We start from the raw sequence: 24,665 nt of genomic DNA on the forward strand, positions 1-24,665 counted from the left end.
CCATCAAGCTACCATACTAGATGGTACTATATTCTTAGTTACATCTATTCTCATTTATCCTTCTATTGTTCTTTTCATTTCGAAAGGAAATCACAATCATTATATCAATTTCTTATTATCCAGTGATTGATAGAATGCACATAAAAACGAACTTTTATAATTTTCCATTTTCTTGAACACAAAGTAATTATTTTATTAAAATTCATCTTTTACTTTTTGTTTGGTTTCATCGACTATTTACTTAATGCAAATTCAGTATATATAGGGTTAGCAAAAATTTGAAAAAATTGAATCCAGTTTGTGTTTTGTCCTAAAAGAATTGGTATGTTTAATTTAAATTTTAGAATGTAATTAATTTAGTTCAATTTGATTTTAAGTTAAAAAAATTTAGCTTAATCAAGCTAAACCGAACAAGATTTTTTTAAAAAAATTTTTGTAATAATAATATTAAATTAAATTTTTTGGTCTTAATTCTTTATTCCGTTTAGTTTAATATTTTTATTATCTTATTCAGTTTAGTTTAAATTTATAAATAACCCAATTTAAATGGTTTGAGTAATTTGGTTCAATTTTGATCTAAATTCTAAAACGACCGACAACTATAAATAAGTAATATTTTGAAGACTAAAAAATCTATAAAAAATATCTCAAAGGTAATAATAACGACTTTTCAGTCTAAATAATTATTTACGGGGAATCTGCATTTGGTACTATAATGCATTGCAATGTGAAACTCAAAAAAGATGTAACATCAAAATTTAAAGATTTGGAGTCATAAAAAGATGCTTTTGCAATTGAATCCACTAATCCAAAGATATATCACAAATATGGACCAATGTGCCAACTTGCTAGGTGGTCCACTTTTTACCCCAAATTTCTTCCATACTATTTTTGTAGCCACTTGCTGATTATTATTATTATTAAAATTAGATGCTGTTCTACCACTCGTTAATTTCTTATGAAATTTTTTGGCACCTAATTGTTACATTTAATTTATGGCATGGTATCTCACTAGGAGAATTTGTGCATTCTAGTGTAGTACTCGTATTGAATTATTTGTCATGCTAAAGAAAGGAACACAAAATTGGATTGTCAAGAGAATTCTGAGGATTCTCGTGAAGAGATTTAGAAATGAAATCAAGGTAAACGAAGCCCAGGTATGTATATATATATATATATATATATATATAGTTATGTTGTTCAAAGCATTAGACAGATTTTAAGTGAATTTTTATCTTATACATAGTTTCATTTATTTGTTAAGTAACTTGGTTTTGGACGAACAAGATTGAGAAACAAGGGATTAGGCTTCTCATTCTATTTGCAAACCAAGTTTGAGCTTATGATAATTTTTTCACAATATATTAGGGTTTTGGTTTTATTTTGAACTAAGTTTAGGTTCTTGTTGTTGAATATAATTAGCTTTGTTATAACTGCGAGTTTGAGTTATTATTTAATTACCTGTGTTTGAAGATCAATCATGGGAAACTTTTGTAGATGTTATATTAATGGGGAAGAAGCAATATTAAACCTTAGAGGTAGAGGGCAGTTCCACTATTTTAGAATAGAGAAATATATGTAAGGAGTTTGAGGTATTGTCAATTTACTGGTTGAAACCCGGTATACATTATTCTATGCGATGGAAGTATTAAACTTCATATATATCCCTAAAGCCCTCTGATATTGTGTTGGCGTCGAAAGATAGATAGAGCTGAGTTATTATTATGGTTGAACAGGAGCGAGCCTTCAAATTAGCACATTCATGAGCTGAATATATATAACCCATATCCACAGCATGAGAAAGTAATATATCGGCACAGTTGGCTTTTCTTTTTTCTCAATAATGACCCGGTTGGCTGGGGCAGCTTGCCTGCGACCATCCTATGAGACTTTGTAAGTTGTCGAACAGCATTGGCACGTCACATGGGCGTGCATTGAATGGAGTCTGAGAGAGCTCAGCGTAACCCATTTGCCTGGGGCTCAGCCTATGAGACTTTTGCAAGTTGGACATCACAGGGGCATGCATTCAATGGATTCTGAGATGTATTGCTTAAATTTTAATTACCATCAGACAGTTTTGTGTCTATATGTTATGGCCTTTGCAAGGACTGTAACTGCCTTTGTTCAGTTTTTCCGGTATCAATTTCTTCAAGCATGTCAGGGTCCCCATGCATACTGGGTAGCCTTTGACATACACCTGTTTTATTGTTATTATTATTATTATTATTATTATGTCCTTACAATCGCTTAAATAAACTCCAAAACTTGATATTGTCAATTGGGGTGAATATAAATCAAATCTTTAGCCATTTATTTCTTGTTTGAAAGGCATATATCATTCATGTTTTAAAGTCCTGGAGAAAAAGACTTGGGGTCTCATCATTATCTGAGCCCTGAACTAAAAATGACTTGATTAATTTGGAATCACATATATATGATTCCTCACAATAATACTGACAATTTGCATCGAGACAGGTTAGCTAGCTTGTTCCAACAAAAGATAATAAGCTTTTCTATTGAATGAAAAGAAATGATATCGTCACTATTCAGAAAATATCTAAAGATTGGAAATTGAACTTTTAAATGGAGCCACCAACCAATTTTATCCCTCGAATGTTTGGACAAAGAGAAAACAAGTATTTGCCAAGTAGTCCGTGGAATCTGTAAATAGGGCTATTACATGTTTTTATTATAGGAAGTTGCAATAGAAGTTTGTAGGGTTTTATCTATTTTAATTAGCTATTCAGTTTCAGAAGTTTCTTCATTGTAGTTGCTAGTTTAAAACTGTTCTAAAAGAAAAGAAAAGACAAAAGGAAGAAAAGAAAATAATATTATGATGCTTTCCACACAGCTTTAATGGTGGATATCAATATTCAATCTTCCTCCTATTCAGTGCTATTTAGTGCCATACTCTATCCTTATTGGGATCATGTCCTTATGACTATAAGCATTATGTAACAGAATATTGTTATCCAATCAATTATCCTCAAAAACGACAAAAGAAATACAAATTTTAAATTTAAATTTTCATATTTTATTTTTAAAATTTAAAATTTAAAAAAGAAAAGAAAATAGAAGCTAAAATTAATATGTTTACACATGTTAGTCTACAATAATACCAGTCTTGGTAATAATTTAATCAACTGATATATGAGAAGGAAGAACTATATCATCAACTTTCTAACAACAAGTAATATATACTAGCCATATGCTGTACTGTGAAACCTTTTAATGGTACAAACATTTAGAATTCTTAGAAGAACTTGATTGCTAGTGCATCTAGGTGTCTTGAACTGGCTGAGTGCAGCCCCATTTCCAATAAAATGATCCAAGATTTTCTTGAAAGTCCCTCTCTCCACAATGCAAAGCTCGAGTGGTCCAATTGAATGTGCTTTTCTTGATACAACATAACCATGATCAACAAAAGATTCATCCATTTCTCTGCAACATTCTCCAAGAACTCCTTCTTCTACTTCGCCTTTGATTTCCCAGTAAATTATGTAGTGACCAGGTTGATTGCCAACATCAGCATGGCTTGTAAAATCTACAAGCTCTGCTCTTGTCTTGCTTAGCAGCTGAGACCCTCTCTCCACCACTAGTTGAAGGTCTTTTTCAGTGTTCTTGTCAATGTTTACTGTCAGTATCAGCTTTCTCCTGCATATGAAGTTCAGTTTTGGAGTCCCCTTGTGGAAACCAGCCACTTCCACGACATCCCCTAGTCTATATCTATATAACCCTGAAAGGAAAAGAAAGAAAAACAAGGCAAAGAAGGTGGTCAATATTTCTTAATATATGATTTGAAAACATTGCGAGGCTAATCTGCCTTATAATAGAAACCTTACTAGAATTAGTAGCATTCAATTATTTACAATTCTGTGTATTTTTATTTTTTCTAATTCCTCTTTACGTATAAACTGAACCCTACCCTAATTAGTTATTTTGATAGGGTACCATTTATTATGTAAATGTTACATTTATTAAGATTTCTGTTCATTTGCTGATCATCAACTGTCTATTTTTATATCAACAGAAATTTTTAGGTAAATTTTGTTTATGAGACGTCGGTAATTGATTTTAATTAATTTCTTAATTACATATATATTTATGTTATAGAATATATAGCAGTTATCGAATAAATTTATAGAATGATTTAATAAAGAGTGTTTAGATAATATTAAGTTATTTATAATTTAATTAGCTAATATAAATATGTTTATTAAATATATGTATGGAATGATGTGATACACCATTGTCTCCTATGACCTAAAATAATGGTTAAATCTAAGATAAAAACGTCATACTCATCTGAAAAGAAGGACAATGATTAATATGGCATAGGTGAATAAACATGGACCGGTAATGGCTTATTTATGGCGAATTAAATGTTCGAGGACAGTATATGCCCATACTCAAAACATATATGGCCTGAAACGAAAGCAATTGGGTCTACCAGTTTGTTATATTTATGATCAATAAAGATAAGAAATTTGTTTTTTTATTTTTTAATTCCTGTCAAATAATGAGTTTAATTAAAATCTATAAATTTAATAAAACCTCTCATCCCAAATCTTCAATCAAACCCTGCCCAAACGGTTGCCTAGATGGAAAATTGATGAATAAAGAAAGAAAAAAGAAAAATGAAGTAGAAGCCAAACTTACCAGTAAAAGTAGTGAGGACAATCTCATACTCTTGTCCAAGCTTGACTTTAGAAAGTGGTACTGGCTCATCTTCTATGAAATCATCAATGGCTGAACTGAAATCTTTATTTTGTCTATAAAGTGGCATGAATTCAAAGTAAGAAAAAGTGGGTACTACAGCAAAAGTAACATTCTCTGGAGGCAAAGAGGGATCCACATTAACCCCAATCCAACTCTCTGTAGATCCGTAATCAGCACTCACTAATGCTAGACCACAGGCATAGTGCCTTAGCTTTCTCAAGTAAGGTTGCATAGATCCTGTCATTATAGAGTACACATACTTTGCATTAGGCCACAGCTTTGGAATCAAACCAAGCCAATCTAGATTTTCTAGCTTCTTGCAGTTGTCCTCAATCCTTGAAGCTAAACATGGACTTGGAGAAATTATATCCAACACAGCTTTCCTCATCTTAGGCAAAGTAATTCTGGAACTTAAACTTCCTTCTCTGATGTCATCACATATCTCTTTCCAGAGCTCTTCAAATGAGATAAAGGCTTGTACTATGCTATAGGCAAAGGTTGAGGTAATGAACTCTACTTGGTCATAGAAGAAGAGACCAAGTAGAAGGTGACAATAGGTGGTTTGCTTGTAGTCTCCACCTGAAATTACTTCTGGTGGACTACATGTGAATGACTTGGTTTTTTCTTGCTTGATCTTGAACTCTTCGCTTGCATAATAGTGGGTTGTTGCTGTTCCTACTGTTAATCCTCCTTTTGTTTTGAACTGTTTGCTGCTATATATCAATTCTAAGATCTTCCCTCCTTCTTTTATTGGATAAACCCTACATCATATAAAAACAAGAAAGAGATACATAAATGCACATGTTTAAAGATTAGTTCCGAAGAAAGACAGAGCTTTTTGGTTAAATACCTTGATCTGTAAGCAGCTGCAAGGCTGAAAATCTGGAGAGTAGTTTGAGAGCTATGGCGAGTGAAAGGAACATACTTCTGTCTTCCTTCTGTAGTTCCAGAGCTACAAACCGCAGCCATGAACAAACATACATAATCAGAATCTTGAAAATCAAGATAGAAAGAGAAATTAATTGATGCCGTGGGCTATATATATATGTATACCTTAAGGAGAGTGTTGCTATAGGCTGTTGAGTGAGTAAAGGAGTAGTGTCCCCATCCGCAATCCTTTGAATATAAGGATCCAAATCTGCATGAGAAGCAAGAGGGACCAAAGAAGTGTATAAAGATTCCAATGCACAAGCATCCATTTCTTGGATTTTGATATCTCCCAACCATTTCTTGAGATATTCTACACCGCAATTGAGCTCAAGAATCCGGCGAAGAGTCCCCGTCTGTACTTTCCCAGCATTCTCCGACACATCATCGAACCAACGGATAATGTCGTAGGAGGAGCAGTGGCCATTATTTCCATTGCCGTTACTACTTGGAGATGATGTTGATTCCATGGAGATGGAAATATTATCGGAAATAATATAGCAGGAAAAGGATAAGCAGCAGTAGTGGGCTGTATAAAATGCAGAAAGTGGTGGAGAGGGATGCAGTTTCAGCTCAACAAATGTGTCTACCTTTTATCATACACATATATACTAGAGTAAGAACAGGCCGAAAAAATAATAATATAAAAAACACCACCTGATTGTCTGTTTCGGTACGTTATACTCCACTATTAAATAATTCATACAGTTTGCAGTTATGATATTTAAAATGGTTGTTCAATTATCAATTTTAAATTACATTAATACAGTGGAAGTAAATAATGTCCCCTTTCCTTTTGAACATAAAGTAAATAACTTTTTCTCTTCTTTTTCTTCCTTGGATTATAGAAAATTGGAAGAACTTACTTAATCCAAGAAAATTTACTTAATTTTTCATTTGAGGTGACCAGGTGAGTTGGGTACTTTTTCTGAATGCATCAAACAGAGAAAAGAAAAATAAAAAAACTATTATTTTACGAAAGAAACAGAGCCCTGGACTGGACTGCTGTTGTCTCATATTAAGACCAATGTTTCTTCCCTAATATTTCATATTAGGAATATGGAACGAGAGTTTCTACACCACAGGAGGTGGTCTTGTATTATCATTTTCCATTTGTACTTTTATCGTATTTTAGTGAAGACAGAGAGATATTTTCTTCTTTTTATTTTCTTTCTAAAGAAAAAAGATATGGAGAAGAATGTGCCAGGGGGGCCAAAATCCCAGCCAGCCTTGAGGGCCTTTGACAGCTCGGTATCATGCTATTATTATTATTCAAAATCAAATCATGCTATATATTATGCCATAATTCAATTTGTACTATACCAGAGTCATCATCTGAAAGTGTTTATATATATAAATATATATAGTTTTTTTTTTTTCCTTCTTTTGTTGGGGTTGCAGGTTGTGTCATATCCTCGGACATCAATGCTTAGGTCTGGTTTCATTCTGATGAGCAATGACTATGGCCATGCTGCTCATGACATATGTTTTCTTTCTATTGCTAGTGCTACTATTCAATCTTCAATCTCCTTCATTCATGTTATGCATTTCAAGCCACTGATTCTATCTAAATATAAACAAACCAGAAGATATTCCATTTCAGAAAGACAGAACTCAGTAAAAAATGAACAGTAGCATTTCTTTTGAAAAAGGACACTGTTGTTTCTTTCATCTACACTCCAAGGACAGCTAGTGGCTAGCCAAAGGGCAAATGCTGCATTAAATTTAGTACTCTTATTGTATAACTTATCTTTCTTTCTTTCTTTTCGAATTTAATGTATTCTTTTTTAGAGTTCTTTGAAATTTTAGTTCTAATATTCGGTTTTTACACAGGTAAAATTTGATATTCTTAACTGCATATGTTACTTTTAAAAATATTATAGAATATCTTTGACTCCATGAAACAAGATGGGCCCTACAAAAGTATGCAAATCTAATTGTCAATACAACATATAAGCTTTTTTTATGCTTATAAATGCAAGGTAGCCACTTATTAATTATTACATTCACCAATAACACAGCAACATTAAAAACATGTCAAATTACAAGGTCTAGATTTTCACAAAAACTAGAATTGATTCTGTTTGAATTTCTTCGCACCACCCAATACAGAAGAAAGGTCACTGTCTTCATGCACCACTGCACCTTGTAGTTACAGCTAAGCTATGGTAGCTATTAAGCTTAAGCTCAAGAAAGCTTTTGCTACATATCAATTTGTTAAGATCAGTTTTGCCCATTTCCTGTATTGTTACTTTTTCTAAGCTAATGGCTTTTCTTTGATTCTATTCTATTTGATCCTCCTTCACAGGGTCACTTTTAGTTTCCACATGTTTTACATATGGGAGATTTTAGTTCCATGTTGAGTCCGTCTAATAAACCAAAATCCAAACAATGATCTTCCACATGTGGTTTAACATTTTTCAGCTTTATAGACTCCCAATGACTGCTCTCTTTATCTTTATCTTTGTCTTTTTTTCTTTTTGGTTAAGAATACTTGTTAGAAAATCTGTTCATACAGGCCATGAAAATGAAACATATTCTTTTCAGGCAGCTGACTGACATCACATTTTATGAAAAATTAAGTACACTGCTTTCTTGTCACTTGTATATGTGCCCTAATTTTTAATGCTAAGAATCTGCCTTTACCCAATTTACTAACCATACAAGTAGCATCAAAATTCAACTTTAAAGATATCTTTTTGAAATGCTGAATGATCATGAGCCATCCAAAGACAAATTGCTTAGAACCAACTAGATTGATCTACCCTCGAACCTCTGAACTTGCCTGTGTTGAATTTCATTTGAAGCATCTGAGGAATGAAAACATTCTGAATATATATCATATACAGATATGTCTGTTCAGGATGGATTTTGTTCATAGCAATAGATACTATTCTATGTAATTGAATGAATATAATTGACCGTTCGACTTGTAAACTTGATGTATGAGTTGGTATCAAAGAATTCCTGAAGTACAATCCAGCAACTCCTTTGATGTGGTTCTGCAAGACTAAACACCAGGTTACTGGAATCAATTCCAGCAAGAAATGACCAAGTCATGGTTACTTCATTTCAGACCAGAATTTCTTTTTTGTTTTCACACCCTTTCGGGGACCCTTAATATTGGCGTTAAGAGTCATTTTCTTTCTTGAAGTTGCTCATGACCTGCCATTAGCTTTCAGATTCGATCGAGAGAAGAGAATTAAATTGAGTGAAAGAAAATAGATTTCCCCCACTTACAACTCTTAAGAATTATCTGTAGACCACCATTGCCATTGAAAAAGAAAGTACCAGTGCAAATGGGCACTGGGATTTATTGGCTACACCTACGTAAATAGAAAAAGACGCAGCACAAGAAGGGACTGCTCCAAAAAGATAACAAAACTTTATAGAGCGGGACCACTTATAGAAATAACTCACACATTTATATTAAAGAGCATTGAAGAAAAATTCATATCAAACTTTTAGCAAAATATAGGGTATATATAAAATCAAGAAAGAGGGTAAAAAGCTGATTGGTTTGAAACACAGGTACATACACCGTTTACTTGGAGCTAACCTTTGCTAGTTTAATGCTTCAGGAGGACACTGCAACTCTGCAACCAGCTTAACGTATTGCATTTGTCTGTAAGTCTCTTTTCTCCAATAAAAAAGGGAGGTTAATTTTTGCCTGTTGTTTGCATGGAAATGGGATTTTCATCAAGTTGAGCGGGAAAGCTACGTGACATAAGAATCTATAATGACCATGTTCAGAACTGGAAGAAAACAAATAAAAAATAGAAAATGAAAAGAAAGTTGGTGCAGCTGACTAATGAACATGACAATGTGCAAAGGATTTAAAGATCAATCCATGGCCCATAAGCTTAGCCGCGCACATATTCTAATAGCAAGTTGAAAAAAAAACTTACAAGGCCTTTCCCAACATTCAATTGAAAGATAAACTATATGCCCTACAACCTGTATTCTGTAAATTAGAATCTCTTAAAATCATTTATTTTATTTTGGTTTTCTTTTCTTCTATGCAATCTAAAAAAGTAGCTTCTCAACTTAGCTATCATGGCTGTCAGCTCTCAAAAAATCTGCTTCTGCCTTGTGCCATGTAAATAAAAGCAACCGGTTAGTCTGTCTCAATTAATTAAGAACATTTCTCTCTACACCCATTCGTAATCGAGAGATATATACGTTACATTGAAGGTGCAATCAATGAGGTCCCATGGTCTAGTGGTCAGGACATTGGACTCTGAATCCAGTAACCCGAGTTCAAATCTCGGTGGGACCTTTTTTTAACCTACTATGTATTTTTACTATTATCTCGTTCAATTTAAAGTCAACCTAACCAGTTTAGTTTTTCTTGTTTTAATTAACAAATATTATAATTTGTTCATGCTTATTTATTATTTAAAACTCTAATAATCTTATTGCAGGAAGAAGGGAAATAGAATGTGGTTTGGTTCTACTACAAATATAGTGGAGAGTCCATGAAAGGTTCACTCCAAGTAATTATTGGATGAGAACAAATTCTAGTGAACGGAATCAATGATTCACATTTCCAAGGTTCAATAATTCAAGAAATGTATTTAAATTATTAGATGCTGGAATCAGAGCCTCAATCCTTAAGGCCATACATTCTTCAATTTGATTGTTTCAGCAAGAATTCAGCACTTGCTCAAACAGGAGGAACCTCCCCACATATAATAATAATAAAGCTTAATTCATAATTTTTATTTTTAAATCTTATCGACTTGACCTTTAATTCAATTTATATCTTTTTACATTCCTTTTATCTTTAAACATGTAATTCTGTATTCATTTTACAATATAAATAAATAAAAATATTTTCATTATAAAATGTTATAAACTAAAATAATAATTAAATTAGTAAAATTTAAGAATTAAACTATATGTTTTACATAATAATAATGTGGCTTCTGTTTTATTTTTATTTAAATTTTAATATATATTTTTATTTTTCTCAAAAACAACTCGAAATAAAAACATTTTAGTAAAACAAAAATCTAAACGCCTTTTGCAAGTGTCTAGAGGGGAAGAAAAGTAGACGCTCGACAGTAGGCACCAATCGGAGCTCTCTTTTCCAAAACCATACCAATTGAGCATCGTCCATGGCAACTCTTAACAATTTCACCTCTCACAAACTCCTTACACCCATTAGACAGTCCCATCAACCCAACTCCTCTTCTCTTCTCCTTTCCACCGCAAAACCCAAATCATCGAAAAATAAATACACAAAGAGATGGGCTATTGGGTCTGTCACAGAGGACAGGGAAGTGGCTCCAGTGAAGGATAGCACTTCAAAATACCAAGGAAATCCTTTATTTGTTAATGGGTCTAAAGATTTTGAGGCTCTCCCATCTTCTTCTGTTGAAGAGAAAGGAGGAGGTGATAATAACGACAAAGAGAAGTTAATGACTAGAGCAATTAATGCTAGTATTGTTTTGGGTTTTGGGACTCTTGCTGTTAGTAAGTTGCTCACTATTGATCATGATTATTGGCATGTAAGTCACGTTTATAAATTTCAAATTGTGTTCTATTTTATTTAGTTTTGCTTATTTTTAGGATATGAGTATTTGTTGTTATCTTTTTATGGTTTGCATGAGAATTTTTTTTTTTTTTACACCCTAAATTATGCTGTTTCTCTGGTTGAATATATATATTTTTTTTTGTTCTTCTCATTAATCTTGTTTCTTTCATCAATTGCTCAATTCTGCTGTTTCTCTGGTTGAATTTGTTATTTTTGGAGGTTTTACAGCCTCTTCTTGTCAAAATCTATTTTTGTGAAGTTGAGCTGATTATTATAAAGCATATTATAAGTTCCTTCTAAGAATATGGGACGCATTATGACTAATGTGAGAGAATATCTGAACTTTAGGATTGAGAATGATCCCTTTGCAAATCCAATCAGCAGTGAACATTTTTTATCTTTCTAGTTGTAGCTTAGGACTTGTCTGATACTGTTATCAAATTCTCAGGGATGGACCCTTTATGAGGTATTAAGGTATGTACCTGAACACAATTGGATTGCATATGAACAAGCTCTCAAGTCAAACCCAGTTTTAACAAAAATGGCTATTAGTGGGATTGTGTACTCTATAGGAGATTGGATTGCACAAGTAAGTCCGCTTTTCTCTTTCTTTCTTTTTTTTCTCTCTTCGTCCGTGACTTGGCAGAGCTATCTACTTGTTTTTCATATTCCGCAAGTCATATACATCTGAACGTGCAGTGCTATGAAGGAAAGCCGATTTTTGAGTTTGATCGGACACGCATGTTTAGATCAGGTCTTGTTGGGTTTACTCTTCATGGATCTCTTTCTCATTATTACTACCAATTCTGCGAGGTATTAATTATGGTTCACATTTTGCTTGCTTTCTGGGATTTCCTCATTAATATGGATGGATAAAATTGCTTACTTTGATTTTAGGCTCTTTTTCCTTTTGAAGATTGGTGGGTGGTCCCTGCCAAGGTTGCCTTTGACCAAACAGTCTGGGCAGCAATTTGGAACAGCATCTATTTTCTGGTGTTGGGTTTCCTGCGTTTTGAGTCTCCAGCCAATATATTTAGTGAGCTGACAGCAACATTTTGGCCAATGTTGACTGTAAGAAAATCATTTTGATTTTTGTATACACAATGAGCGATGGCATTTCACATGATTGTAATGCATTTTATTATATGAAGATTTGTTTTATGACAAAATGCATGCATAGATTTACTGGCTTAGAATGAAATGTAAAACTCATATTTTGAAGTATGTTTACTTGTTTTTCGGATTCTAAAGAAATCATGTCTGATTAATAAGAAAAAGAGAATATAAGATGGAGAAACCCCATCTTGAAGTCTATACTGTAAGCTGATGTACTCCATTGTCACTGAGGCAGTTATATTTCAAGATATCCAAACTAAGAATTGATTTGTAGTATCTGATTGCAAACTCTTTTGTTGAATTCCTTGGCAGGCAGGATGGAAGCTTTGGCCATTTTCTCACTTGATCACATATGGTGTTATCCCTGTGGAACAAAGACTTCTTTGGGTGGACTGCGTGGAGCTCATATGGGTTACCATACTCTCTACGTGAGTGTCTAATGTCTTAATCCTGCACACACTCTCTTCCCGAAAAGATATAAGGAAATAATATTTTTAACTCTCATGTGCCAAGTGCCAACAATTAGACCCTTGGCATGGTTATTCTCTCTGACTTTTTGTGTTGTTGGGAGATTTATTTGGGGTTCGATTTTATCATTTTCTTTTATGTTTATTTTTATTTTGATGCATTTGTCTTGTCCTGTTCATTCTTGGATACCAAATTTGGCATTGAATCAAATTTCTTGTAAGAACCATAGAGAAAAGTTCTAGGCTTCTAAATTTCATCTTCTTGCAAATGCTTGTTACATCTGCTAATGTCTCAAAATGTTTCACTATTCATTGATTATGACTAAGTTCTTTCTTTTTTCCCTAGTTACTCAAATGAGAAATCAGAAGCTCGGACTTCTGAGGCAACAATAGAAGCAACCTCCAAATCTTCAAGCAATCATACTGAGGTACACTACGGCTAAACTTTCTTTTGGGTTAGTTATTTGGGAATATTCGTTGCAATCACAAACATGTTACAGGAAATAGCCAGTTAAGTGGGACATCACTCTGACGTATTGTTCCTCCTAATCCTGTACCTGGTAATTAAACCTATATGGTATGACTGCTGCAGTATTCAGAAAGAAAATGGTTTTACTTGATTGTCAGTCTCGTTATAGATAACTCGATGAGAACAGAAAACCTACAAGGGAAATAAATGATTAACCCGGCTGAACATGTGTGCACGCTTTAAATAATTTCCCAAATTTGCTCATTTCTCAAGTCATCTTTCAGGAATAAATGGATCGAGGAAGATCATAAATCAGCAGGAAGGATTTGATATTGTTGTCAATAGATTCAACCATGGCCAGCTTTCTGCTTCTTGAAGCTGAACATATTTCCCCAGCAATAGTACGCATGTAAGCAGGGTAATCAGATAATGCGTGGACTTGTATCAGAAGAAATTTGTACCTTATCTTAATAGCAGGGTACACTATTACTGTCAATATTACCTCATTCATGTATTAAGTCATGCTACCAAGGAAGAATGTATACGAGACTTGAGTGTTCACTTCTCTAAGATCCTGTCCTGTGTGAGATTATGCAGTTTTCTCAATATAAACCAGCTCTCTTCTTGAACAAGTGCAACGATTGGTAATAAATAGAGCATTCGATCGTGGAATCTGCATTTTTCATGTAACTGGGCAGTGAGGTCAGGAGTCTCAGGCCAAAATTAGTTCCTTTTTTTTTTCTATAGCAATGGAGTTTTAGTGATACAAGCAGAGTGCTCTAATGGTCCACCAATAACAGTGATATAGTTGATATTTTTACTTATGAAATTTTTTATTTTTTTATTTATCATCCAATTAATATTATTGGAAATTTATGACTTTTTAATTGTGTCACCCACCAGATGTTGAGCTCGAATAAAATTTAGAAAAGAAAAAATAATAATAATAATACAAGCACAATAACACAAGACTTTTTTCGTAAGATCTGATTATTAGTCTTTGTCTCATAACTGCATTACCATTATAATTTCATATATTAAAATCTTTCTGCATGAATTAGGGCAAAATTTATTTTTAAAAGTTAAAAAACTTTAATTTGTGAATAAAAAAATCTGAAATAAAATTGAAAAGAAGGGGCGGGCTAAAATGAAAGCAAGTAATACTTGGACAGAAAAAGCGCGGGATACAATAACAATATTGCAAAAACAGACCCTTTTTTTAACGGAATCAAAGAAAAGAAGAAAGCTTTCAGATCCCCAAATTCCATCTTACAATCGAACCCTAGATTCGATATCCCTCCCACGAAAAGCTTTTGTTTTTATGCAGAAAAGGGAAAAATGGCCAAACTAGAATCAACAGATCACGAACCAAAGCAAAACATTAACAAAATCAAAAGCCAAAGCAAAAGAAATCATGGGTCAACAAAGTTCTTTGTTTTTGTTGATTACTTATTTCTCTTTATCTTTATTGTATTCCTTTGCTTCATTCTTTTCAAGATTGTTGGCTTTTGATTTCTTTTCAGGTAATTCTCCATATCATGTCCTTTTTTTTTTTTTTTTTCTTTTGGTTTCCCTGTATTTTATTAATTTGTCAAGAAGTTTTTCTCTTCAGTAGTAGTTTATTTCTTGTAGACATGAATTATAATTTCTTCATCTTATTTTGATGATTAGCATTTGATACAAATCAGTTCATGGACCTGGTTTTGTTTTTTCTTTGTTATAATGGGTGGGAGTTGGAACTATACAACTCCCAAGATTTCATTAGTCTTGTGCTGGTGATTTATTGTCAAGCCTAGAGTGGTCCTGGGGTAGTTCAGGTAATTACATCACAGGTTCTTGAATCATTGTGGTCATGTGGTCTGACTCAAAAGAAGATTAGATGATTCATTGGTTGTGATTTGTGGGGCCTCTCATGGATGGTTAAATTCTTACGTTATAGTTGTTTAGGGGCAACGGTGTGTGGTTGGTTTTGTTTGTTATGTGCAATTTCTGATGAAGAGTTGGTTTAGCACCAAGTATTAGGTTACTCACCTGGAAATGTCTTTTTGATTCTGCAGGATGAAACATCCAGATCTCTGATTGGAAGTTCCAACTCAGGAGCCTTCGCAGGTATTAGCTTTGCTAGGAAAGTGTTTCTAGAAAGTCAACATTTTTCTTCAGGGTGACAAAATATGTGCTTTCTGTATAAGAGAAAACATTTCTGTATTCTTTCTGCTATCGGAGATCAACTTTGTGTGTGTATGTTATGATAAATAGAAACTTGTTTTCAATTTGTGAATGAAATTTGAGATGTTCCATTTTAGATGATCTTCAACTTGATTGTTGGTTTACCTTTGACAAAAATAAATTAAAATATTAATAAAATCTTTGTAACCTCTTATTCCGGGTGCTTAGGCTTCCCAAAAATACTCGGTTAATTACTGAAAACTTGCAACATTGAAGGCAATGTGTTGGTTGGAGTTTTTTTTTTCCCAGTAGCAATTTATTGAAAGCTTACTCTAGGATATTATATGGTTTTGTAAATTTTATGATTAGAGTTGATTTTCCAGCTAGGAGCGAAAAACTCCTGCCTTCTAACCCTGTAACAGTTTGTCTTGGGGTGGGGCATATCTACCAGACTATGATCCGTTGATTTCACAAAGGATCAGTCGAGGAAATATGTAAATAGAACTGCATCTATCTGAAGATAACCTCTCATCACATTGAATTGTTAGTCACTGGATCGTGGCTGATAACTAGCATGCACATAAGCATGTATACAATGAAGACTTGTGCAAAAATGGGAGAATTAGCTTATAGTAGGAACATATAGATGGTACTGATATGAGGAACATATGAATGTTAATATTGTATAATGGTGACAGCAATCAAAATTTATTAGCTTGGATGAAAACACCTATTATTAGAGAATTAGATAAAGTTGCATTATCTAATCATAAGTTGGCCACAGTGGGAACAAATGGATTTGGGGACAACTACACACATTTCAGTGGTCTTTTAGACACAGTCATGTCTTTTAATTATAATTATTGAAGTGTACCATTGGTTTTATGAACACAAATAAATAATTGATGGTGATATGCATGTCATTAATGGTCTCATGCAGCATACTTATTAGCTTTGATTGTTTGCTTGCTCCTTTTATGTTGCATGATGTGAAAGTTCAAGGCGAATGGATGATGGGTTTTCAGTTACTTCTGAGCTTATTATAGGCACACGGGAAGATTCAAACCTGTGAAAGGAATCAAATGAGTCCATTCATTCCATATGTCGGATAATTAGACATTTGAGCGATGTAATCTATAGATTGTTCAATTAAGTTTTGAAGTTGGATTTAGGTTCTTTTGATATCATCCACCTGCACTTGTGTTTAGAATAGGGACCAGAACAAAAAGTCTGCTATCCAGCAGCATTCTTATATCTCGAGAAAGGAAACAGGACGAGTTCAAGGTTGCATTCTTATACTAGACATGAACAAGTAATTCAAACACCATTTATTTGTGGAGGCAACATAACAGACTGGACCTCCGTACAACAACAATAAGCTACTACTACTACTACTAACATGGAATGACAAACATGCATCTAGCAATGATGCTAGCTGCTACTATAAAGTAGCAGCAGTACACGCTCAAGGATGAGCAGGTGCTGGAACAGAACCAGCTCTGCCAGGATTTGGAGTTTCAAACCCAGGATTTGGGACAAATGTGTCATCTCCACCTGGAATGTAACTGCCGCCACCGATGCTAGCAGGTGGACTGTAGGAAGGAATGCTAAGGTGTGGGTGTGGAATGCTAAGGTATGGGTGTGGCGGCACTAGCACTCGTCCAATGCCTGGAATAAGAAAGCTACGGTCAGATTTGAACAAGAATTCAGGCTGTTTCACATCAATATCCTTGGAATTCAGGGGAAGCTGGCGCCCTGCTAGTGCTTGCCCAGATACTGCGAGCAAGACAATGAGAGCAAGAAGAGACAGCTTGGTTGTGTAAGCCATTATAACTCTGTAAATGAACAGTGGCAGTGATAGCTAGGGGTATTTGGTGATGACCTAGGAGGAGAGTTGTTCTTCTTATATACTTCATAGTCCAATGAGTTTGGTAAGCTTTTTGGCGGTGATTTAGTGGCATGCATGTTTCTGTTTGGTTCAATATATAATTCTGAAATAAATGCATGCAAGCATAGAGGGAGAGAGATGATCACAGAATATATCCATAAATGGAATCTTTAAGTGTTTTAAGTGATTGTTTGCAAGGAGCTAAACCGTTGTTTTCCTGTAAAAGACCAAAGTAATTACAGGTTTATGGGCATAGTAGGCCTTCGTTAGTTGATAATGCATCGTTTTCAGAAAAGATTTTGCTTTATGTATAGTAGGCCTTCGTTAGTTGATAGCCTCTGTTAGTTAATGGCTTGATGTGCTTGTTAAGATGACAAAAACTTGGATGTGCTAGTTTGATAGTTGAAATGCAAGGTGCTTTAAGTGGCAAAAGTATTGAGCTTAAACTTAATCTTCTACTGCTTTTACTTTAATCTTGTTATCACCAATTCTTTCGGCTAATAAATTGATCCTGTATTTGTTTGGTAAATGTGCTCCATACCAACTTTAGCGACCAATAAATACTATTTTTCCTTCCGAAAGCAACATAGACTTGGTCGACAAGTGTGATTTACATAGGCATTTGTTTTAATGTGGGCAGATGGGAAGATAAATGACGAGAATGTACCATCAGAAAATTTAGTCATTTTCTTTTGTTAGCTTGTTTTATTTTTACATTCTCTGTTTTTTTTTTTATTTATGCTTTATAGTAGCAAAAGAAATGCCTACAAAGTTGTCAAACATGGCCTTAGCAATTAGGCTAAAGTCTTTTTTAACTTTTCAAAGATTCTTCATATGCTAATTTGGCTTTCCTCCCAACCATCAGATTGGTATTACCTGTAAAGGGTCTGAAGGCAACCATACTTCTTGACATAAACAGTTTGACAGTACATGTTCCTTGTGACCGCATTCTTTTCCATTTTTCCTTTTTATATAACCATACAAATGATGAAGGACTAAACTTCTAAAATGATTCATTAGATTATCCACCTCAAGTTTTCATCTCCATTGTCTTGCAATCTCTTTAATATAAAGCTCTTTGAGAGTCTGACACCAAATCTCATCAGGAATTCGGTTCTGCATTAGTTTACTAAAACACGAGCAGAATCAGAATTGGGACAAAATGATATCATATTAACACAACTATATTGGTTCAGTTCAATTCATTAATGAAAGCTGTTTTTGCTGCATTTCTGTGAGGTACAGCAACAAAAGGCTCTGGCAATACAATTTACCAGCATAAATTTCCAATAGTGCCGCCAGCCCTGGAATTTCCCTAAATATGGTAAAGCTCAAAAGCCAAAATAGTACAATTAGGTCAATCCCATTCCAGCTTCTATAGATACAGCAAAATTATGGGTTTGGTCTTTCCTCAGAAAATCTTGGAAGTTGAACAAGTGAATTCACTCGCGTGACACCTTCCAAACCTGACCAACTCTGATCTTCACCAGCAGCTACATCCCCATTCCCCTCAACTTCAACTGTTAGGTTTCCGTAACTATCATTTTCTTCAGATGATCTGACAGTAAAATTCCTTTGCAAACATGGCTCTGACTTCTGGCCATCATCTGATTCAATTGCATTACCAGAATGATTGCTCTGAAGGGTTGCAGAAGAAAAGCCTTGTTCTTCGTAATCAGATTCTGAGTCCATTTTCCCATCCAAAAATAAACAAACTACTGCACAGTCATCCATCTTCGAAGTTGGATATTTTAGCTTCCATTCACGAGCAGCTGAGTCCACCAAGATTCGAGCAGCTGATGACCGTGTTGGAGCTGAAGATACAATCTCAACCACCTCTTCATTGCTCAAAACATCCCAAACCTGTAGCATCATAAACTTAGGAGCTAACACAAGCAGATGAGAGATAGAAAATAATATAATAAACACAGGACTCACTTGTTCACACATTAGTGAGTAGTAGATTTTGGTCTAACTGAGAACTAAACTGACACCTGACAATCAAACACCGACTTAATAAACACAAGAAAACACAATGGGCTGCAACTTATCAAACTCATGCACAAACCATTTCTAATATACGTCATTCTAAAGCATGCACAGCTGGAAATGTTATCTAAATCGTAAGATTAAAAGATAAATGCTATTATTTTGAGGTCCTATAATAATTCTTGTTCTACCACTGTGTGCAATGATCGCTACTTGTGCAATGATCACTACTACTATTACGAAATTCTACATTCAATAATTTTCCATCATTGCTTTACATTTATGATGAGATCTGAACAGTCTAGGCAGGATTTTTGTGTTCCCTTGCAGCACAGACCTATCTTCTACTCAAAATATTTCTTAGGACTCGTTCAGATGATTTTTGGATGTTTTATGGAGTTGAATTAGTTCTCAAGTCTTGTATGCAATCCAGAGCACCCACAGAGCAGAAATAGAATAGCTGCTATTAAAAAAAATGACAAAACAGGAAATATTAAGCTACTCATTTCAACTCAAATATTCAAGTGCATAAAACTGAAACATAAAATGAAGTCAAAAACATGAGTCAGCATTACTCGAGTAAGTTTCTGACACCTATCGTGGATTACAGCAATAATTCGATTACTGCAGTCAACTGAAGTGCAAATTGTTCAGACAAGCCAGCATAAAATTTGGTAACTGCATTGAGCCTGTGGCAGTGATATGGCTTCCAATAAACTTATCAATAAAAGCTTTCTTTGGCCACAGTAGCATCACACATGCATTATTTTATTTTCTTATTATGCACATTACAGATCATAGCAAGAAGACGTTGAATTAGTAATCAACCTTAATATCATCATTGAAATCAGCTGTGACTATTAAAGAATTTCAATTTTCTGTTACCAAATTGAGAAGGATATAATAAGGAAAAATCAGGGATGAAGATCATACCCCATCCGAGGCAAGAACAAGGAATTGATCTCTCTCGGTAAGTAGGCGGTGTGAGAATTCAGGTATTGAGATCACCCCATATTCCTTTAAACAGAAGTCTCCAAATGCTCGTGCCATTGCCAGGCCAGGGGCATCATCAAATGGCAACCAAACTCTTGGCACTTCAGGCTCATCTTGCAAAGCAAAGACTCTACCTTTACATCGTTTAATCCTTTCTGCTTCCCCTGTAACAATTAGGATAACTGAACTGTTTCATTCAAGCATGGAAGAAAATCACCAAAAGAACTAACTATTTTAGCATATGAGTACCTACTTGGCAAATCAGGTTTCAGATCAACAGTCAACTGGATTGCCACCATGGAATCATTGCTGTCCTTAGATCCCATGATGGCACGAGAGTCTCCAATATATCCCATGAAAAGATTGGAACCCTTGAAAACAAAAATAGATTCACAGAATAAGAACAAAGTTAAACAAATGGAGGACCATTGACCGCGCTTCCTACAATACCTGTTTTATTATAGTAACAGCAGTGCTACCACTGCAGAAGCAGTCCAAATTAGGATGGGACCTCAGTTCCTTGTCCATGGCCTTGTATGACTTTAAGAATGCTTCTCTCCATACAGAATTCAATTTATCCTCGGTTGAAGCGTCCTTCTCACAGTCTCCAACATCTGATTTCTTTGAATTACCCTTAAAACAGGTTTGACCAGACTCATTTTGTCTGGACTGAATAGAGTGCAAGAATGATAGTAACTTTATTGGCAGGGCATCCCTCACCTTGCGGGCAACAAGATGGCCATGTGGACCATGGCCATCAAAGACGCCACAGAAAGTCATATCTTCTGACAAGAAATCCTGCACAGATTCAAAGTTTGGCTAAGCAACTAAGTTCAACACATTATTACACACTAATTGCAATATAAAGAATGAAACTCACTTCCCATATGATCATTGCATCCTGGTTTATGCCCTTGCGACCCTGCTGCGTAAATATACAAGAAGTTCGGCTCTTTCCATTAGTGAAAATCCTGTTGGGTATGGAGGGTAGATGTTGCAGTGTAACTACATGATCAGAGAATGTTCTTTTAGTTTTCTTTTGCCCACAAAATCCAATCCCCAAGCAAGGAGGGGGAACTCTCTCTCCATTGCTCCTGCTACTACAAGTGCTTCGACTGCTAGTAGAGACACAAGCCCCCATTTACTCAAAGTTCAGGATGAAGAAGACATAAGCCGTGCAATAAATGGACAAGCTTTCCTTCTTCGGGAAGGACAGATCTCATATGATGAAACTCTGGTATTGGCTAGGATAGTAAACAAAAAAAGAAAAGCTATCCAAACACCAAAGATTCCCACCAATGAAACCACAGGTCACTTTACACCTCAGTATAGAAAAGTGGGATCTTTTTAATCTTGGTCAATTGGAATTCGATGGGGGTTATGTTGATTGAAAACAGACCAGCTGAACATAAAGAAAAAACAATAATAAGACATTAGATAATTGAATTTTATATTACAAACTTAGCTAGAACACAGACATGGCTGCAAGCGTAGGAAACTCCCTACAAATCAAACAAAAGTAATTTTATAATCTTCCATGTGACCTTGGTATAGAATATACTCGAAAGGCTGTCCTAATCCTTTGTCCTTCGCAAGGATTCACGTTGACACATCAGTGGGATAGATATTATAATATAGTTTAATCTATAAACTACAATTTGAAAGTTAAAACCAACAAAGACAAGGAAAACAGGAAAATCAGGAGCATATAAATCAAAGACACACCATAAAACAAGAAAACTGTCTATTGACTATTCTATTTATCAAAAGTCCATCATCCATACATATTGAAAGTAAAATGATGCCAATGAGAGATCTATCAACCAAATTTAAGTTTACCCTCAAACAGAGGGAAACAAAAGGGTATCCTTATAACTAGCAAAATCTTAAGATACGTAAACAAAACAACAAAAGGAATATGTATGGATGATTCTCAAATTCTTACCTTTATGATGATTATCACAAAGAGAAGCATAGGATATATTAGAACAAAGAGTTAAGAATCTGTATCACCCATAAAAAGCCTTAAATCTGTAGTTGGTTGCCCAGAAAAGGATGGAAAATAGAGCAAAGCACACACCTTTGTCCAGATATTTCACTTTTCAAAATTTGCAGAAGTCATAAAGGAAAAGAAACCAGTAAAGAATTTTGAAATCAACAGTATACCATCCCATAAGGAAAAAAAAGTAAAGATTTAAATATATTCCATAACTTTGAAAGTAGATTATACAAAGGGCAGGACACACAGAGAGAGAAAGATAGAAACTTTCACAAAACTTTGAATTCCCACTGGAGAGAAAACCAAGGAGAGATAAAGCAGAAACAGAAAAGCAGAAAAGGACGAAAAAAAAGCATGATTTTGTCAAAACAGAATCAAATATGGCCTAAAAAGAGAACACAATATGTCAAGTAACTATTACGTAATTATCATTAAGGAAAAAAGAAAAGAAAAGAGGAAAAAGTAGAAATGTAGCAAAGGTTTAAAAAAAAAAAGAAATAGAAATAGAAGATAGAAGATAGAGTTGAGAAACTCAGAAATCAAATTGACGTTGCTGAAAAGCCCCAAGAAAACAGATATCACTCTACGCTATAACTATAATAGCAGTTAAAGTGGAAGTGGCAGTTTCCATTTTTAGAAATAAATACATAGTAGTTCATAAAGCAAGTATTACAGACGACAACTTTCTTTTTCATTTTCTCAGCAAACAAACGAGAATCAAGAAAATGAGCTCCTTCTTGTGATCAGCTGTATAGATCTTCATAAACTATAACTACTAATACATATCAACCCAGTAGCCATGCATTAGTTAAAAAAAAAGTGTTTCGAACTTTTGCTTTAAAAGTTTAAACAAACAAAGACAGACGCCTAAACACAAACACAGACACAACATTAAAGACAAAACTGAAACGAAAGAAAACAGTTCTTGAAATCAACAAAATGAACAGCTAAAACAAAAGGGTACCTCAGTGGTTTGAGGATCAGAGCAGCAAAAGCCGACGAACAAAGAGTGAAAAAGAGGAGAGAAGAGAATAAGAAGAAGAGGGTTTGAATGATTAAAATAGTAGAGAGTAGAGAGTAGAGAGATAGATTGTGTGTGTTTGGGCGCATTAATTACAATAGCAAAGCTACAGTGGCTAGAGAGAGAGAGACGGAGAGGTGGCCCGTGGCCGGCACTTACTCGCCGAGCAAATGATGGCAGAGAAAAAGAAAAAGATCAACGCGCTACGATTTGGCGCGTTAAGGATTTTCCTAGTTGTAAAGACTTTGATAGAGGTGTTTGTAATAATAATCATTTGGTGTCGTCTTAAGACAAGATTATCTGTCTGTTCTGTTCTGTTCTGTTCTTTCTTCTTGGTATATTTCATCACTTTATATTGTCATTTCAAGAAATTATTATCCTCATCATCACATGGCAGTCCTTCCATCAAAAAAGAAATTTCACTACCTTTAACTTAATTCCTTATAAAAGTAATTACTCAATTTCAAATCAAAAACTTATAAAAAAAGAAAAAGAAAAAGTAAGCAATGATAAAAAAGGATTTGTTGGGAGAAAAAAATAAAATCCATAACATAATTAATTATAGTTTTCTTAGAAAAGAGCTAAAAAAAAATATAAATATTTTTAAAATATCCCCTTTCAGTACCATATAATAAATAAATAAATAAAAATATTTTTTATACGGACATCTAATCTTTTTTAAAACAATTAATTTTTAAATTTTTTAATATTAAAAAATTTAAAATAAATTCATATTATGTTAAATTGTAACATAACTTTTAAATTAAATGAGAAATAAAAAAAATTTCTTTGTAATTATATCTAATGCCTATGAAACAAAATCTTATGAGTAATTTTTTTCTTATTTATTTTATTAAAAATACTTTTTTTTTTCAATTTTGTAAAAATTACATGCATGCAACAGTATAAGTTTATATAATTGGTTATTGTATTTGATCTAAATTGGTTAGTTAGGAATAGTCAAAAATAGTAATATATTAACAAGTAATTTCAGTTAATTTGATATAAAAGGAAATCATTTTACTAATTTTTTTTTTTGATCTAAATTGTTAATAGATTCATTTTCTCTGTATAATTTATCTTTGTTCATATTATCTAAACTGCAGCAATAAAAGATTATATATAAATTTCCTTAAAATCTTCATATTCTTTTTATCATTATTCAAATTTGTATTCTAAAATGGTGCAAATTGTTAGAGTTGAGGGTTTTAAAACCATTATAATTGTAATTGTGTTATACATATCCATAAAAAATAGAATCAATATTCTAAACTTTCATATAATCAAACATAATTAAATATCCGCCAATAATTCTAATTATCTTACACATATCCATCAAAATAGTATTAATATTTAAACCTTTATATAATCA

At 33.9% G+C, this 24,665-nt stretch overlaps 4 protein-coding genes, 1 long non-coding RNA gene and 1 other non-coding gene across 14 annotated transcripts; 3 read left to right on the forward strand and 3 right to left on the reverse strand.

The window, feature by feature from the left end:
* Positions 1-868: 868 nt before the first annotated feature.
* LOC107261166 lies at positions 869-2,278 on the forward strand. Its single transcript, XR_003078943.2, has 2 exons — positions 869-1,157; positions 1,737-2,278. It is a non-coding gene; the product is annotated as an uncharacterized LOC107261166 (long non-coding RNA).
* Positions 2,279-3,072: 794 nt separating this feature from the next.
* Positions 3,073-6,639, reverse strand: LOC8262112 (indole-3-acetic acid-amido synthetase GH3.10). Its single transcript, XM_002517918.4, has 4 exons — positions 5,773-6,639; positions 5,570-5,671; positions 4,660-5,480; positions 3,073-3,736 (listed from the first exon to the last, which is right to left on the reverse strand). Exons 1-4 carry the CDS (start codon positions 6,114-6,116, stop codon positions 3,201-3,203), a joined length of 1,803 nt encoding a protein of 600 aa, XP_002517964.1. The 5' UTR covers positions 6,117-6,639; the 3' UTR covers positions 3,073-3,200.
* A 3,214-nt stretch (positions 6,640-9,853) lies between these two features.
* TRNAQ-CUG lies at positions 9,854-9,925 on the forward strand. The gene has a single exon. It is a non-coding gene; the product is annotated as a tRNA-Gln (tRNA).
* A 716-nt stretch (positions 9,926-10,641) lies between these two features.
* On the forward strand, positions 10,642-15,539 carry LOC8262110 (protein SYM1). 5 transcript variants are annotated; one of them, XM_015718542.3, is made up of 9 exons: positions 10,643-11,159; positions 11,634-11,774; positions 11,885-11,998; positions 12,083-12,256; positions 12,614-12,729; positions 13,115-13,196; positions 13,269-13,328; positions 13,522-14,760; positions 15,295-15,539. In XM_015718542.3, exons 1-7 carry the CDS (start codon positions 10,767-10,769, stop codon positions 13,281-13,283), a joined length of 1,035 nt encoding a protein of 344 aa, XP_015574028.1. In that variant the 5' UTR covers positions 10,643-10,766; the 3' UTR covers positions 13,284-13,328; positions 13,522-14,760; positions 15,295-15,539. The 5 variants fall into 5 exon arrangements, with proteins under 5 accessions (XP_048233443.1, XP_015574028.1, XP_048233442.1 ...); XM_048377485.1 differs by having other exon boundaries at positions 13,276-13,328; XM_048377486.1 differs by lacking the exon at positions 12,083-12,256 and having other exon boundaries at positions 10,642-11,159; positions 13,276-13,328.
* Positions 15,540-16,622: 1,083 nt separating this feature from the next.
* LOC8262109 (putative cell wall protein) lies at positions 16,623-17,296 on the reverse strand. Its single transcript, XM_002517915.4, has one exon. It carries the CDS (start codon positions 17,229-17,231, stop codon positions 16,869-16,871), a length of 363 nt encoding a protein of 120 aa, XP_002517961.1. The 5' UTR covers positions 17,232-17,296; the 3' UTR covers positions 16,623-16,868.
* A 1,147-nt stretch (positions 17,297-18,443) lies between these two features.
* LOC8262108 (probable protein phosphatase 2C 52) lies at positions 18,444-23,616 on the reverse strand. 5 transcript variants are annotated; one of them, XM_048377484.1, is made up of 7 exons: positions 22,219-23,126; positions 21,154-21,675; positions 20,994-21,071; positions 20,724-20,906; positions 20,527-20,644; positions 20,214-20,455; positions 18,444-19,154 (listed from the first exon to the last, which is right to left on the reverse strand). In XM_048377484.1, exons 2-7 carry the CDS (start codon positions 21,412-21,414, stop codon positions 18,684-18,686), a joined length of 1,353 nt encoding a protein of 450 aa, XP_048233441.1. In that variant the 5' UTR covers positions 21,415-21,675; positions 22,219-23,126; the 3' UTR covers positions 18,444-18,683. The 5 variants fall into 5 exon arrangements, with proteins under 5 accessions (XP_048233441.1, XP_048233439.1, XP_048233440.1 ...); XM_048377482.1 differs by lacking the exon at positions 22,219-23,126 and adding an exon at positions 23,237-23,616 and having other exon boundaries at positions 20,724-21,071; XM_048377483.1 differs by having other exon boundaries at positions 20,724-21,071; positions 22,354-23,111.
* Between the last annotated feature and the right edge of the window lie 1,049 nt (positions 23,617-24,665).

The sequence above is a fragment of the Ricinus communis genome, chromosome 7 (assembly GCF_019578655.1).
Source record: "Ricinus communis isolate WT05 ecotype wild-type chromosome 7, ASM1957865v1, whole genome shotgun sequence".
NCBI lineage: Eukaryota > Viridiplantae > Streptophyta > Magnoliopsida > Malpighiales > Euphorbiaceae > Ricinus > Ricinus communis.

Coding starts and splice junctions, on each gene's coding strand:
- LOC8262109 (XM_002517915.4), bottom strand. CDS start 17,231: ATGGCTTACACAACCAAGCTGTCTCTTCTTGCTCTCATTGTCTTGCTC.
- LOC8262112 (XM_002517918.4), bottom strand. CDS start 6,116: ATGGAATCAACATCATCTCCAAGTAGTAACGGCAATGGAAATAATGGC. Junction 5,481..5,569: donor GCAGCTGCTTACAGATCAAG/GTATTTAACCAA, acceptor TATATGATGTAG/GGTTTATCCAATAAAAGAAG. Junction 3,737..4,659: donor TGTCCTCACTACTTTTACTG/GTAAGTTTGGCT, acceptor TTTTCCTTTCAG/GGTTATATAGATATAGACTA.
- LOC8262110 (XM_048377485.1), top strand. CDS start 10,767: ATGGCAACTCTTAACAATTTCACCTCTCACAAACTCCTTACACCCATT. Junction 11,999..12,082: donor ATTACTACCAATTCTGCGAG/GTATTAATTATG, acceptor CTTTGATTTTAG/GCTCTTTTTCCTTTTGAAGA. Junction 13,197..13,275: donor CTTCAAGCAATCATACTGAG/GTACACTACGGC, acceptor TACAGGAAATAG/CCAGTTAAGTGGGACATCAC.
- LOC8262108 (XM_048377482.1), bottom strand. CDS start 21,414: ATGGGGGCTTGTGTCTCTACTAGCAGTCGAAGCACTTGTAGTAGCAGG. Junction 21,072..21,153: donor ATGCAATGATCATATGGGAA/GTGAGTTTCATT, acceptor GAATCTGTGCAG/GATTTCTTGTCAGAAGATAT. Junction 20,456..20,526: donor TCTGAAACCTGATTTGCCAA/GTAGGTACTCAT, acceptor GAAACAGTTCAG/TTATCCTAATTGTTACAGGG.